Consider the following 15,957-nt stretch of genomic DNA (forward strand, 5'->3'; position numbering starts at 1 on the left):
TGATGCTCAGCAAGGAAAGATTTGTGTTTACACCACAGATCATTTGATGAGGCATCTACACCTGAAATCATAAGCTTGGTGACCCCCAGTTTAGGAAACCCTGCTCAGATAATGGACTGGTTCCTCATGACCATAAATGCTTCAAATAGAAGTTTCCAAAACCATACCTGTAAGATGCCAGTAGGTGTGCCAGAAACAGACAGGCTGGCAGAGAACAAAGATGTGAATTGCCATATAGGTCCGACTACTTTTAAGGACATTGTCATGCAACGTCATCTCTTCAGTTGACTGATAAGAAAATTAGAAATTCACTCTTGTCTAAACGTATATTCTCTCAGTGCATGCTTCTGTTTGCTTTGTTGTAAAATGGGGATCATTTTACATGAAAATATTTGGTCCAGCCAACCACAAGATAATTGGCACTAAATTCAAAACTCTTCTGAGTGATAGTAATACTGGGCCCCTTAACCAAATTAGCATTTTACATTTGGATTTAAAGTCAACAGTTAAAACATATATTGTAATGTGTGATCATTTGCACACACTGCAGCTCAATACAGTCCTCTTCTGTATGCATATCTGTATTTTAGGGAAATTTATCAGTGTTAAATTGTATTTTATAAAACAAAATTGTGAAACAGTTGTTCCATTTTTTTAATGGACATCTCAGTTCTAACATTGCTTTTATTTTTACGGAAAATGTATGAATTTTCTTTTTTTTTCAGTAGCACAATGATAATTTGGTGTGAATGTATTATGCATTTTGTGGATTTTCACACTAATGATAAAAATCTGAAAGAAATATTTATTCTTTTTTAAATGTATTGTTTTAAAATATTAAAACATCAACTGAAAATTATATTATGTCTGACGTTATATATGCTTATTATTAAAAACGGAGGGAAGAGAATTAAGGAATTTAGGAGCTGGATTGTTCATAATAGTGTGAACTCAGAAAAAAAAGAAGAGAATACATTTATGACTCCTTTACTGAACACCACTATTACATAATTGAAGATTTTATACTGTTATTGGATGTATCAAATTAAAATAGCATGATTTCAATGCTTCTGACGGAGTTGACACAAATTAAATTATGATAGGAATAAATGTAAATATTTTGAAAAAGAAAAAACATTTTCATAAAAACATGTTCCCTTACATGGTTCATTAGCTGATACCTTTGTCTACAAATATATTAATTTTTAATAATGTAGGCTATTAGCAAAAAAAAAAAAAAAAAAAAAATCGTAAAAATGTTTTGTCCTTCTTCCTGCTAGTCCGCATTTTGACACCGCATTGAATGTTAGGAACCCTTACGGAACAAAAATATATGGGAATATACCGCAAAATATTATATTACATAATACATTTCCATATATGGGAAACTAGTGCTTATATTTTTCAATATACTGCAATATATGTATTGACCATGTATATTAGTGAATATAAAATATACACAAAACTAAGACAAAAATAGCATTACATGTAATATTCACAAAGTTTTATCCTTTTATTGTGTACATATATTGCACATACATGTTCCCATATAAATGTGAATGTATGTTCACACATTATTAAACAGGCTACCTTATGTATTATTCAATATATTGTAATATTTTAACACATATTATTCTGTATATTTTCAAATATACTGTTAAACAATTTAATATATTGATCATTCATATATGGGAAATATATTTTCGCTATATTTTCGTAAGGGTAGAAGTCTGCTGGGGAACTCGCTTCAGTGTGGGCTCTGCAAAAGTGCGCATCCAGGGGCACATATCGATCGGAAAGGGTATACACTGTAAAAAATTTGTAACACTGCCCAATCAAAAATTTCAATTGACCGATAACATCTAAATTTTTCAATTGGCCCAAGTGAAATTCTGTAAATTCTAAAATTAAATGTACAGATTTTCACTTGGGCCAATTGAAAAATTTAGATGTTATCGGTCAATTGAAATTTTTGATTGGGCAGTGTTACAATTTTTTTACAGTGTACTCATAAGCACCCTTCTGAAATCCAGGAATTTACAGGATTAAAGAGAATTGTTTTACAATAAATTACTGTACAGCAAAATCCTGTGTTAAATTAACACTCCTTGGTGTACATATATGTCCAACTACAGGGTGTTAAAATTAACACTGAAGCTGTGTTGAAGTTAATGAGATAATTAAGTGATTAATTAAGTGATGATTGGCCATTAGTGGTGTAAGAACTGCTTTTCCTGCTAAGACAAAAGCTGAGATAAAACTCACCCTGCAATAAAGCAATAAAACGCACCCTGGACAGAATATCTCAAAGAAAGAGCACAGGACATGGTCTTGTCCAAACTTTTCTCCTTCATTATCTCTGCATCTCCCTTCCTCCCTTCCTCCCTTCCTCCCCCCCTGAGTCAAGTCACCAAAAGTTCACTAAGGCCCCGTTTACACGTACATGGCTATTTTGAAAAACGGACACATTTCCCTTCGTTTGCGCCCTTCGTTTACACGCAAACGGAGAATTCGCCTCTGAAACCGATTCTTTCTAAAAACTCCGGCCAGAGTGGAGATTTTGGAAAACTTTGTTTGCACGTTTGCATGTAAACTGAGAAAAACTGAGTTTTAGGCAGCCGACGTCACAGAATGTGACTTTTTTGGGGATTCTGATTGGCTAAGGTGGGCTTGAGCTTCTCGTTACACTGCCACCTACAAGTTTGGCATGCTCTTGACAGCATATACACGGGTTCGTGTGCACAATGTTATTTTTGAAAACGAAGAGGGGTGAAATGTCCGTTTATGAAAATAGCCATCCACGTGTAAACGTAGTCTAAGAATGTCTATCACATAAGATATATATTGTGAATCTATTGTTTTTCCTTTTCATGTTTGGTATCATTTTAAATGTCTCAGTGCGATGGTCTTAACTTCATTGCAGTCATTAGTATTATGAGAAAGATTGAAACTTTGGAGATCCTGTTCTCCTCTTTGGGTGATGTCTCTTCAAGATATCTCCCCTCTCCCCCGAAACCAGGGCCCAGTTTTTCAAAAGTAATCCAGTGGGATTTTGGATCACGGATTGGATCAAATCTTGGAAATGGGTTTTTCAAAAGCAAAAGAGGGATTCTGAACTAAGATCAGATCATGTAATCCGATCTTAAATTTGATCTGGATCAAACCTGCCCTTTGGGTTTTTCAGAACTTTGAACTCGGATTAGGATCTATTTGATCCAAAAAAACAGGATTATCCTGATCCCATCAGAAGGGTGGATTCAGTTGTGATTTTTCGAAACCAAATAAAACCAGAGAGTTTTTTTTTTTTAAGTGAATGATCACAAAATCAATGTTTACTGATGATATATACATTTCTTCATATTTGAAGCATATATGAAGCATGTCACATCTAATGAGATATGGTAAAACAACAAAATATACAATTTAACATTATAACAAAATAAGGAAAGTAAAATGTTTCTGTTTATTACAGTGTTTCTGTTTCTTAAAATTAAAATAAACAATGGTTATTTGTGGCCACCGGTATTTTGCCAACTGCTGTTCTTTGCTAAGCCAGTAGGCTACACTGTTGGTTCCATTTAAGGCTCTAGTAAACAGGATTTGGTGATCCTGAAAAGTTCCTATCCGGATCAGATTGATCCAATCCGATGTTGCTTTGAAAAACTGGCTCAAAAGTAAGGTGGATTACGTGATCACGGATCGCAAAAAAAAGGATTACTAAATCCGGATCAATTTTATCCGGATTAAACCTTTTGAAAAACCGGGCCCAGGTGTTGAATTGAATTGACCCAAAACAACCCTAAAAAATATTGGTATAACCCTTTTGTTCTGGTCTGGGTATTTAAGGCTAGGTGACAGAGCAGTCTCCCTTTGGAAAACACTCACACACCACTGCGTGTCTCTGTCAGGAATGCATTGCTTACTCTTAGAGTCATCTTTGAGTAAATGATGTCATGTATTTATTATTTATTATTTCTTAATTGGCTTTTAATCATTTACTTGTGTAATTGGCATGATACATTTTTACCTGACAAACAAAATGTTATATTTGAATTATTCTGCATTTTTCTGAAATAATTATTCCTAGTAGATTAAAGTGCAGTCTGGTGTTTCCGCAAATCTCTTCCAGGATAGATCAAACCGAAGGCACTAATGAATGGAGCATGGGGCACCTCATTAAGGAGACCTTCCGATTTCTGACTATCACTGACTTAGCACGTTGCAAGCTCGCAACTATTAAAAAAAAATACACTTTTGTTATGAGTCAGCAGTGAGTGGCCGCTTAGGGTAAAATAGTTGCACTGCACCCTCTGACTATTTCAGGACTGGCTAGTTTGTGATAGTGAGCGCACATTCGCGACGTGACGTTTCAAAGCGACACCGGGTCCTTTAAGGCAAGTTTATTTATATAGCACATTTCAAACACAATGGCAATTGAAAGTGCTTTACATAGAATAAATGAAAATAATAAAAAGAAATAAAACAAAATAATTAAAACAAAAATTAAGGAAATTAAATTAAAATAAAATACAGTACAGTACAAACAGTCGGACGAACAGTGACACAGTGCTCATTCAGTAAATGCATAGCTAAACAGAAGTGTTTTGAGTCTGGATTTGAAAGTGACTACAGTAGGAGCACATCTGATCTCTTCTGGAAGCTGGTTCCAGCTGCGGCTGGCATAATAGCTAAAAGCCGACTCGCCATGCTTAGAGTGAACCCTCTGTATTTCTAGCTGATATGATCCTAGTGATCTGAGTGATCTGTTGGGTTTATATTCAGTGAGCATATCTGCAATGTACAGTATTGAGGTCCTAGGCCATTGAATGATTTATATATCAGTAATAATACTTTAAAATCAATCCTAAATGCAACTGTGAGCCAGTGTAAAGACCTGAGGACTGGTGTGATATGTTCATTTGTTCTGGTTCTGCTCAGCATTCTGTATGAGCTGCAACTGTCTTATGGTCTTTTTGGGAAGGCCAGTGAGGAGTCCATTACAATAATCCACCCTACTGGTGATGAACGCATGAACAAGTTTCTCTAAGTCTTGTCTGGAAACAAAGCATCTAATTCTTGCAATATTTTTTAGATGATAGTATGCTGATTTAGTTATTGCTTTGACATGACTACTGAAACTAAGGTCTGACTCTAGTGTCACACCAAGATTCCTGACTTGATTTTTAGTTGTTTGACCCCTAGAGTGAAGGTATGCGTTCACCTTGAGAACTTCATCTTTGTTTCCAAACACAATGACTTCAGTTTTGTCTTTGTTTAACTGAAGAAAGTTTTGACACATCCAACTGTTGATTTCATCAATGCATTGGCACAGGGAGTCAATGGGGCTGTAATCGTTAGGCGATAGGGCTAAGTAGAGCTGTGTGTCGTCTGCATAGCTGTGGTAAGCAATTTGGTTCTTTCTCATTATTTGGCTCATTGGGAGCATATACAGGTTGAACAGAAGTGGCGCAAGAATTGAGCCTTGAGGAACTCCGCATGTCATGGATGTCCACTCAGACTTATGGTCTCCTATACTCACATAATAACCTCTTCCATCTAAGTATGACCTGAACCATTTTAGGACTATCCCAGAAAGCCAGACCCAGTTTTCCAGCCTGTCAAGAAGTATGTTATGATTGACAGTGTCAAATGCAGCACTGAGGTCGAGTAGTACCAGCACTGATAATTTGCCTGAATCAGTATTTAAGCGAATATTGTTTATTATCTTTATGAGCGCTGTCTCTGTGCTGTGGTGCGGTCGGAAACCAGATTGAAAATTGTCAAAGTATCCATTCGAGCATAAGAATTTAAATGAATGTATAATTGAAAATATGGGATACCCAGAATAATCAAAGATCTCAATTAATTCATAATCAATATGTATGATTATTTTCTAATAAGAAACACAATCTAAATTTCATTTGAAATTGGAGTCAGATTAAGCGTAGATCTAAAGTAATATTGAAACTAAATTCTAATAAATTAAGTGAACTACACTGGAGCGCTGAAAAGATATACACGCATTATACCTTCGCGCACACCGTTGGATTCCATCTTTGGGCCAATGGGTGGTATTTACAGTGGTGACACCTAATGTTAATAAGCAGAATCATTGAAGGAAAGAGAAACAACAAGAATAGAAAAAAGAGAAACACAAGAACTACTGACTTTGAGCCATTACACATTATTGCACTTATTATTAACCAGTTTGACTTCATTTCTGTTATACATCTACACATGTTTTTATTTAGATTTAACATAAGTTTAGATGGTAATGTTTTATAGAATGTTTTGTTTAAGGTCACCAGTATGGTGATCAGTATTTACTTTAGTCGGGCTCTTGACCCTTTACTTTTTAATATTAGTTTTTTTCTGGCTGCCCCAAAACTGTGTTTATAAAGCACATTTGTTGTGGAAAGAGAAATTATGGCCTGGGCTGCGTTTCCCATAAGCATTGTAAGCCTAATTTGTACAGACCATTTGTTGCAATTGTTCTATGATCAAGTTAGGCTTAAGATGCTTTTAGAAAACACTAACAATAAAAACTGAAAAGGGTCAGGAGCCCAACTAAACCAAACACTGACCACCATAATGGTGACTTGAAACGAAAAATTCCAGAAAACATTACCGTCTAAACTTCTGTTGAATCTCAAGAACTTTTGTAGATGTATGACAGAAATAAAGTCAAACTGGTAATAATAAGTGTAATAATGTGTAATGGCTCGAAGTCAGTTCTTCAGTTCTTGTGTTTCTCTTTTTTCTGTTCTTCTTGTTTCTCTTTCCTTCAATGATTAGGTGTCACCTCTAATGGCCAATCATCACTTAATTAATCACTTAATTATCTAATTAACTTCAACACTGCTTCAGTGTTCATTTTTAACACCCTGTAGTTGGACCTATATGTACACCGAGGAGTGTTAGGGTGCTTTCACACTGGCAGTTTAGTTTGGAATGGGGCACGGTTCGCATGAAAAATTGCTAATGTGAACACTGTCATGTGGACCCGGGTGCGCACTGGGGTACCGAACCCGAGACTACCTGGAGGAGGTGGTCTGAGTTTGGTTGCTCCTGAAACGTGCCGCGGTGGAGCAAAGAATGTGAACGCAACACGGACTCGGGTGCGCACTTGTTCAGGAAGAAAAGTGACCTGCGCATGTGTTTTAGCTGATTATTATGTATTTAGTTAAATAAAACGCATGTAAGGGATGATAGTGTTGATGATTTACCTTGGATACGAGCAAGAGTGAGCCTGCATAATAGCTGTGAATAATAGCACCAAATTAATAAAAAAACACAATATATTGACTCGCGTTCTGTTTTCTATCATACGCGTGCACGTGCACGTTTGCGATGACGTAAGATGCACGCAAACACACCAGGGTTCGATAGAATCAAGTTGAGTGTGAAACCAGACCAACGCTGCGGGGGGTGCCGGGAACAATCGTGCTCGGGCTCAGACCTCAGCAAACGAGCCCAGTGTGAAAGCAGACTTAATTCAACACTGGGGATTTTGCTGTGTGGGATACCACGGCAGTAGTGGAAGTGGTCATACCTCTGCCTGAAGAAAACGTTACCTTAAATTCAAGTGTATGCAACTCAATGGGGGCTATACCAAATTATGTTTGATTGTGTAAGCGTGAATGCGACCAATCTCAGGTATTTGGCATTTACCTCTTTTTGGTGACCAAAACTGACGAGCTTGTGAACGTGAGACCCGCGTTAAACAGAAAGCAGAGGACCTCTGAGCGAGATAGATTCCTAAGGAACAAGTAAAATATAAAATAAAGTATTGCTAAACTATATAATTGACCAATAACCAATTGGCAATCTAACCTAAATTTGAGGTTGGGATGAAATGGAGTCAGATAAGTTTAATTGGAACTAAATTACTTTACCACGTGGAAAGACAGTAACGCGCAGAGACCTTCACCCGTTCTACCGGATACCGCCATTGGACCGATTTAGTCGGGCTTACAGAAGAGATAGGAAGAGAATTACAAATAAAAAATAATTAAGTTCCAAGTGCCTAACCAAACACTGATCACCATAATGGTGAGCTCAAACAAAAATATTTTGGTGTGACCTTTACTGACTATTTACTGGTAAGATCCTCAGACGAGAAAACCAATCACAATTGAAGAAGGGAAAGAGTGTGTCAGTGAAGGTGGTTGTGAATGTGTGTAGAGGTGTGTTAGTTACAGGATCAGAGAATGACACCGTTCCTTTGTTATAGTCCAGATCAACTCGCACACGCTCAAGATCCTGTTCAACATGAAAACCAGACCCAGTCAGTCCATTCTGATGGCACCACACACTCCAGACATCAGTGTTAAAGAAAACACCTCCCTTCCTCTGGTTTGATGCTGTAGTTACTCCAAGACACCAGTATGAACTCTCTTTGACCTCCACATCCCAGCAGTGTCTTCCTGAGTTAAAACCCTCTGAACCCAGAACACAAAGAAAGTCAAATCTCTCTGGATTATCGGGAAGCGATTGTTCGTCCCAGCTGTATCTCAAATTGGTCAGATCATCAGACAGGACGAGAGATGGATGAGCAGTGTTTGGATCCAGAATCACAGGAGCTGATGAGACACAATCAACAGATGTTTTTATTCTGATCCTCATATTAGGCCTAGGCGATAAAACAGTACAGAATTATGTTAATTTCTGGTTTTTGTTTTTTAAACTGGTTCAGAGAACTGCTCTTTTTTAAAGATTTTTTTGTTTTTTTTTTGTCTTAAGAACAAAATTTACCCTCTGGTCTTCTTCGTTTAGGGGTCACACTTGGTTTCTTCTAATGTAAAATCATTGAAATGTAACTTTTTTTTTTCAGGAAAACTAATGTAATATTTTTGTTCAATAATATTTTTAATTTTCTTTCAGAATTTTGAGGGGATTTTGTGATACTATGCAATATTTATTAAGCTATTTTTCCTCATTGAAAATAAGACACTTTTTTCTAATATTTTTCAATAATTTTTCAATTAAAGCAGTATTCCATGTTAAAATAGATACAATGCAATTTTTGAAGGTAGATTAGTACCATTGGGTGAAAGTAAAAAAGAAAAACGTATGTAATGCCATGAGGTGACTAATAGATTTAGCTCTTTATAAAGTGGCTTATAAATTCTCTATTGGTTTTTAGACATAAATACTTATTTTTATGAAGCTGTTGATTTGGATTTATATTTGGACATTCTCAAAGACCACTTTTTGTCAAGGTTTAGATTTTTCTGTTTTGAAAGTGTCAGTTTTTGGATTCATTTTACTACAGTCAAACCTGAACACAGAGGACGACATTTTGTTACACATCACAATTCAATAATTTTTTTCCAAAAGTGAACAGGTATGCTTTATCACAGCTTAATCAATCTGGGTCTGTCACACCAGTTTATTTGTGTGTGTATAATAGTGTGTGTGTGTGTGTGTGTGTGGCTGAATTACTGATTTTTTTTTTTTACAAAATGTAAAAAAATATATATATTATTTACAAAAACTTGCTTTGTGTTATAGTCACGCTAGTTCATATATATATTAGGGGTGGCACGGTACATGAAAAAACATCCGAACCGTTCGGTTCGCTTGTCTCGGTTCGGTGCGCGTGTGCGTCGCGCGGTTTGCACGGTTCGACGCATGCGCAATGTAGCCTCGTGCCCGTGCTAATACAATGCTAAATCATAAATCAGACATATGTAGAATTACATTACAATGTCCAGCAATCGATTTATATAGTACACTGAGTTTACCTAGACATTTAATGAGATCTACTCCACTATATGTTGTTTTTTTCATGTGAATAAATAGGCTACATAGATCGACTGTTCCACGTAGCCTAAAGCCTTGTTTATACTTTCGCCTGGCTCCGCAGCGCGAGTCTCCGCAGACTGCGCGCGCACCTCCCCAAACGGACGAGGCGTTTATACTTGACGCGCTCGCCGTTGTACTATTCTTTGAAACGACAGGGGGCGACTCGAGTAATTGTCCTCTAAACCTTCAGGAATCAGCAGTGAGAAGAAGAAAGCTATATACACGTGACAGTGTTTATTTTAGTACACCGCCACCAACACCACAAAAATAATCGTGTAAAACCCAGTAAACCCTGAGATTATTACTCGTGACAATAAAACAAAATATATGGATATGAGAATGTGTATAAAACATAACTAAATTAACTATCTCTTACATATTTTCTAATTTCACTAAACATTTCATTAAGTTTCGTGAACATTTTTATTAAACATGGACCTTTATGTTCATTAAAAATACTTTGTATGCTCATTTTTTAAATGTAAGCAACTCATTTAGACGTGCAAACTGGGTGCCGGTGTGGTGAGAAGTTCGAGCTCGGCCAGATTCGGCTCGAAGTCGTTCATCTTCGGATGCGGCGCCGCGCGCGTTGTTACAAAAAATGTCGCGCACACCGCCAGGCGAAATTGGGTCTTGCGAACCCAACGCGCACGACCGCCCACACCGCATTGACGTCATTTTTGCCGCGCGCACCTTCGCGCTCGTGCGGACGCGTCGAGTATAAACCAGGCTTAATGGTCCAGTGGCAGAACTTGCCAAGCGTATCAAAGGTTCTGAGTTCTAATCTGCGCTCGTATATATTTTTTTCTTTATCAAAACCGATTATGTTTATCAGCGGTTGTATATCAAGCAGGGACCGATTTGTATGAATTTTGTTTTATTATTTAATCGGAACGAGTAGCCTTGAGTCTCCTCAATGGATTGAAGCGCGCGTCCGAGTGATGAATGTGCGGCCGCTGCGGTGTGTGCGCGAGCCACGAGAACACTGTATCAGCACCACTGATCGCAACTGCAACGAGCACTTTGATCACTTGATTAAAAAAACACATTTCAGCGCTAAATTGCTTCTTATTTAACAAACGAATGAAACAAATACTTTGCTAGTTAACTGGAAATGTTTTATTTATTTGTATTGGTACACCCGTGCTGCAAGATAATATCAACCCTGGCAAAAAATGGTGGGGACATGTCCCGCCTATGATGACGAGACACGAGGATAAATTGACAAATAACGGTCCAACACAGCCCACGTAGCTCTACAGATGATGGACCTCCAGGGCCACTGAAAGTTTCCTCAGGGTGACTGCTCACTCATATTACTTCAGAATGGGAAATGAGAAGCTGCGTTTTGCAAACACACCCCATTTATGAAATAAATAAATAAATAATTAGATAATTCAGCTATATATCATATGCTGAAGTAAATTTTTGGAGTGTTAAAGATTAAAAGAAAAAACAACAACATGAACCGTACAGAACCGAAAACCGTGACCCTAAAACCGTGATACGAACCGAACCGTGGGTTTTGTGAACCGTGCCACCCCTAATATATATGTGTGGGGGGTGTATAATGTGTCTATTTTGTACTCTTGATATTTTAGAGTGTCACCTCTTCATAGCTGTGCAGAAAAAAAATATGTATTTTTTTTTATTTATACCACCAAAAGATTCTCTGAATTATTGTATTTTATTTGTATTCCCCATTCATTTTCTATGTCGGTAATTTTTGACCATGAAGGAGCCAAGTGTGACTTTTATTCACGACCCTTTAACATATCTGAATCATGTCCATGATTTTTGTGTGTGTTCACATAGCTAATGTGACAAATGTCACCAAGTGTCAACCCAATCCGATGAAGCAAAAAAAGAAATCTTAAGAACTAACTTTGGGAGGACAAAAAATTCTTAGTAAATCATATTCAGTATATACCTTGATCATATTCATTACATACCAGAAATATTATGATATTCACTTGCAACAAATTGAAATAATCTAGTATTTTTGTGTCATAAAAAAACCTGCCACCTCTGCGTAATTTCCAGTGTGTGTGTAACAGCACAGATCTTCTCCAGACTCACTGTTTTGGATGATTTCCTGCATCTTCTTCCAGACTCTGAACGGCAGGTTGCCCAAGTATCGTGACACATAAATCAAAGATCCAGAAGCCATCTGTGGATCCGGCTGTGAGATCTGGACTCTGGAAGAACATTCAGGAGTCAGAACTGCAGTGGCTTTGGATCAGAACCAGAGAGACCAGAGACACCAGCAGATCACTCACCTTTCCATTGAGACTGGAAACTCCTGCAGAACAAACACACCATTTATCATCAAGAACTCAATCAATCAATCAATCAATCAATCAATCAATATTCTGAAATCAGACCTTCAGAAAGCAGACATCATTGGCTTTCATCATGTCCTCCATGTCTTTGATTGTGTGTGAAAGATCTGAGATGTGTCTGTCCATCTCCTCCAGCTTCTCCTTCATCATCTGCTTCTTCTGCTCCTCTTCCTCCCTCAGTGCAGTGATTGTAGCTTCTTCTTCATCTCTGAGAAACTGATGAAGCTTCTCAAACTGCTGTTTAATCTGACACTCTGTGTGCTCAGCTTGAGACTGAAATCAAAATCACATTCACTTCAAGGGTCAGGGTTTAGTTTCTTATAACACTGGATTAATGGTAAAATACTGCCAACTACTGTTACTATTACTATAAAATACTGTTTCCAGTAATTGACTGTTAATAGTACAGTTCTTTACTGTTATCTATTTTACAGTATGTTGTTGTAAATATGACACTAAATTAAGGTTAATTCATCCCATTTGCAAACCGAATGCCTTAAATTGACCTACTGCCATGTAAAGTGATAAACTAGTATTTATAATGTGCTAATAATGTGAACTTATTTCATTTGAGTTCACTAAAAATACTTTAAGTAAAGAGATTACACAATCATTGCCTGTTAAATAAAACATTTACTTGTTTTATTTAGTATATTTGACTCAGGTTTTTACAGTACATTACTGTTTTTATGGTAAACTGTGAACAGTATATTACTCTTTTTCTATACAGTTTATTACTGTTAAAATACATTTTGTGGGTGTGTCATTTTATCTTACACCTTTAACCCTTTCAACCTCACAGGAACATCCTGTAGTGTCCACACTACAAAGAGTAAAAGTATCATTGATGCAGTGTTTCAATGAGATAATTAAGTGAATATGTAAGTGATTGTTGAGCATTAGTGATGAACACCTGCTGTTAACAAGCAGAATCACTGAAAGAAAGAGGAACAACAAGAACAGAAAAAGAGCAGAGACGAGCAGAAACAGAACTACCACAACTGACTTCCAGCCATGCACATTATTTAAACATAAGTTTGACTTAATTTTTCTCTTTTCTGTTCTTGTTTCTCTGTCCTTCAGTGATTCTGCATGTCAACTGTTCATCAGTGTCTCAATTCACTCACTTCTGTTTATTCACTCTGTCAAGTGGAATAAATTAGTGTACTAGGGAACAGTGAATGAGGTTATAGGGTGTAATTTGTAACAGCCTCTGAGTGTTGACTTTGAGCACTGTTTATTCACAGTATATTCCTGTAAGCTATTTTCTTTAAAACGACAGATATTACCTAGCCTGGCAAGCCAGACCTACATCAAGATGTTGGGTCTGGCAACTCACCATAGACACGGCTCAATCCGAGGGGCGGGATAAACGGCTGTCTTTCAAATTCCCTCTGCACGCAATAGGACAGCGCTTCAACCAACCAGAGCGTTTTCCCAACAGCGGAGCTAGTTGATAGATTAAACTTTTGGCAAAACTACGAACACATCTTCCTTTTTTTAAGAATGACTTAAGTGCCGTTCTATGCTCTTTTCTCAAAGAAAAACCTAACTCCAAGTCCTCCAGTCCAGAGTCGCGGACAAAGCCGATTCGAAAGATGTTCGCCAGCAGCCGCCATTCTTTGTTTTTAAGTGGCAGGTAACCGTCGCAACTCTGTCGTCATATGTTAAGCCCGCCCCGCCTACTCTATACACGACGTGATTGGCCTGACCCAATTTAGGTTTTTGCAGCTCGAAAGTCAATGGAGAGTTGCTAGACTGCCCTGGCTGCAAAATACATTTTGCTGCCGCTAGGGTGCGTCTAGACTTCTAGGCCAGGAATACATGGTTTTCTATGGTATATTACTGTTTTAATGGAAAATGGTATGTTACTGTCAGAATGTGGGATTTTTTAAAGCAATGTTTTACAGTGTACCTTTTGGCACAACCATTACTCCGACGTGCAACTATCCCTCAGATGAAAACACGGAAACTGAGCACTAGCCAATGGGATTAGCACTGGCGCATTAGTCCCACCCACTACTGAATAACCAGCTGACAGGGTCCACGCTTGATCATTGTCATATGCGAATGACTACGAACGTGGGTATGTGTGAATACATTTTGTGTCAATATAGAAAGACAATTATGTCAGTATCAAGTGAATACATTAAAATAATCAATACTCACCTTGATATGGTGAACTGTTTTCTCCAACACTCCTTTATTGTTTTCATTGTGTTTAAGTTTCTCTTGTAAGGACATCAGTGCTGTATTGAGCTCCTCCTAGAATTTAAAGAGAAAATCTATAAGATACCAGACTTTATTACGATCTTATACTATATAATTGTCACGATGTGGTGTAGGTTGAAGAAGACAAAGAGGCCAATGGCTCCAATACATACATTTTACTAATTCACTCAGATAGGCACATACAGGCAGAAGGTTTACACACACCAATCACGACGTTACATAAACGAGAACGGACAAAGACTGACTGCACAGAAGGGAACTAAATACAAGCACAGATGAACACTAATTAACAGAACACAGGTTATGCAGATGATTATGATAACGATGAACTAAACCCAGGTGATACAACTAAACTAATGATGACAGTGAAGAAGACAAGTCCAATGAAAAAACAAACTAAACAGAACACAACAGTGACAATAATACATAAGCTTAAACAAATGTTTTATCCTCATCTGTAAATCCAACTTACCTTATATGATGAAACCACTTCACCGATGGGTCTGAATGTGTGATTGACGTGTTTCTGTGAATCTCTGCACACTAAACACACAGGCTGTTTGTCCTCCAGACAGAAGAGTTTGAGTTTCTCACTGTGTAAACTGCAGATCTCCTCAGATCCTGATGAACGCCTCTCATTTCTCTCCTTCAGGTACGACTCACACAAGTTTTTTAACACAAGATTACATGGAGGATCATCTCTTGAGGATCTTCTCCTGCAGACAGGACACTCCTGAGTTTTCTTGGTTCTCCAGAACTGTTGAAGACACTCTTTACAGAAACTGTGACTACATGACAGAAGAACAGGAGCCTTGAAGATTTTTTTACACATGCAACAAGAAAAATCATCTTCAGATAGTGAAGCCATTTTCTCTTAGAGCTCCGGCAACCTTCGCTTCCTTTTTTTTAATCAATATCTCAAAATTAAGGTTTCAAAAATGAATAACATTGAGAATCACAAATATCTGTTATCTGTTCAGAAACAAGCAAAAATCCTTGTTGAAAGTTGTTCTTCTTCATTCTTCAGTGACTACTGATTCTTTATTGCTTTTGTCAAGACAAAGTCAGTGACAGAAAGGAGAAATAAGAAGTCAGTCTCTTCCTGGTAAGTGTTGAAAGAGCCTGGAGTTGCTCAATCTTTCCCCTCACACTGACTAGTTCCTTTTCTGCTTAAAGTCCATCACTATCATCCCTGTTCACAGAAAGCCACACACAGCAAAATCCCCAGAGTTAAATTAACTCTGCTCAGACAACATTTGGTCTTCTTCTTCTTCTTCTTCTTCTTTAGGGTCTAATGGCGGTTGGCAAACCAAGTGTAACAGTGCATTACCGTGTGGAACGAGAGATTAAGAATAGAGCCCGACCGATATATCGGCGGGCCGATATTATCAGCCGATATTAGGCATTTTCCTAACTATCGGTATCGGCATTTATAATGGCCGATAAATGAATATTTAAAAAAATGCGGGGTGCGGTGATTTATGTAAGGATGGCGCTGCCAATAAAGCACCTAAAAGCTGTCACAAAGAACTGGCAAAAGTAATGATTATGAATACATCAAATATAGCAAGGAGAC

General features: G+C 37.5%; 1 protein-coding gene across 1 annotated transcript; it reads right to left on the bottom strand.

Annotated features, from left to right (window-relative positions):
• Positions 1 to 4,385: 4,385 nt before the first annotated feature.
• LOC311277128 (zinc-binding protein A33-like) lies at positions 4,386 to 15,465 on the bottom strand. The gene is made up of 6 exons (XM_084387310.1): positions 14,854 to 15,465; positions 14,319 to 14,414; positions 12,192 to 12,422; positions 12,087 to 12,109; positions 11,887 to 12,005; positions 4,386 to 8,582 (listed from the first exon to the last, which is right to left on the bottom strand). Exons 1-6 carry the CDS (start codon positions 15,247 to 15,249, stop codon positions 8,086 to 8,088), a joined length of 1,362 nt encoding a protein of 453 aa, XP_084243436.1. The 5' UTR covers positions 15,250 to 15,465; the 3' UTR covers positions 4,386 to 8,085.
• Between the last annotated feature and the right edge of the window lie 492 nt (positions 15,466 to 15,957).

The sequence above is a fragment of the Rutilus rutilus genome (genome assembly GCF_951802725.1).
Source record: "Rutilus rutilus genome assembly, chromosome: 1".
Classification (NCBI taxonomy): Eukaryota; Metazoa; Chordata; class Actinopteri; order Cypriniformes; family Leuciscidae; genus Rutilus; species Rutilus rutilus.

Bases quoted from the DNA above. Each gene is read 5' to 3' on its own strand.
- LOC311277128 (XM_084387310.1), bottom strand. From the start codon at position 15,249: ATGGCTTCACTATCTGAAGATGATTTTTCTTGTTGCATGTGTAAAAAA. The intron at 12,423-14,318 runs GTGAGTATTGAT...TTTTGATTTCAG, and splicing joins AAACAGTTCACCATATCAAG to TCTCAAGCTGAGCACACAGA. The intron at 12,110-12,191 runs GTCTGATTTCAG...TTTGTTCTGCAG, and splicing joins ATGATGTCTGCTTTCTGAAG to GAGTTTCCAGTCTCAATGGA.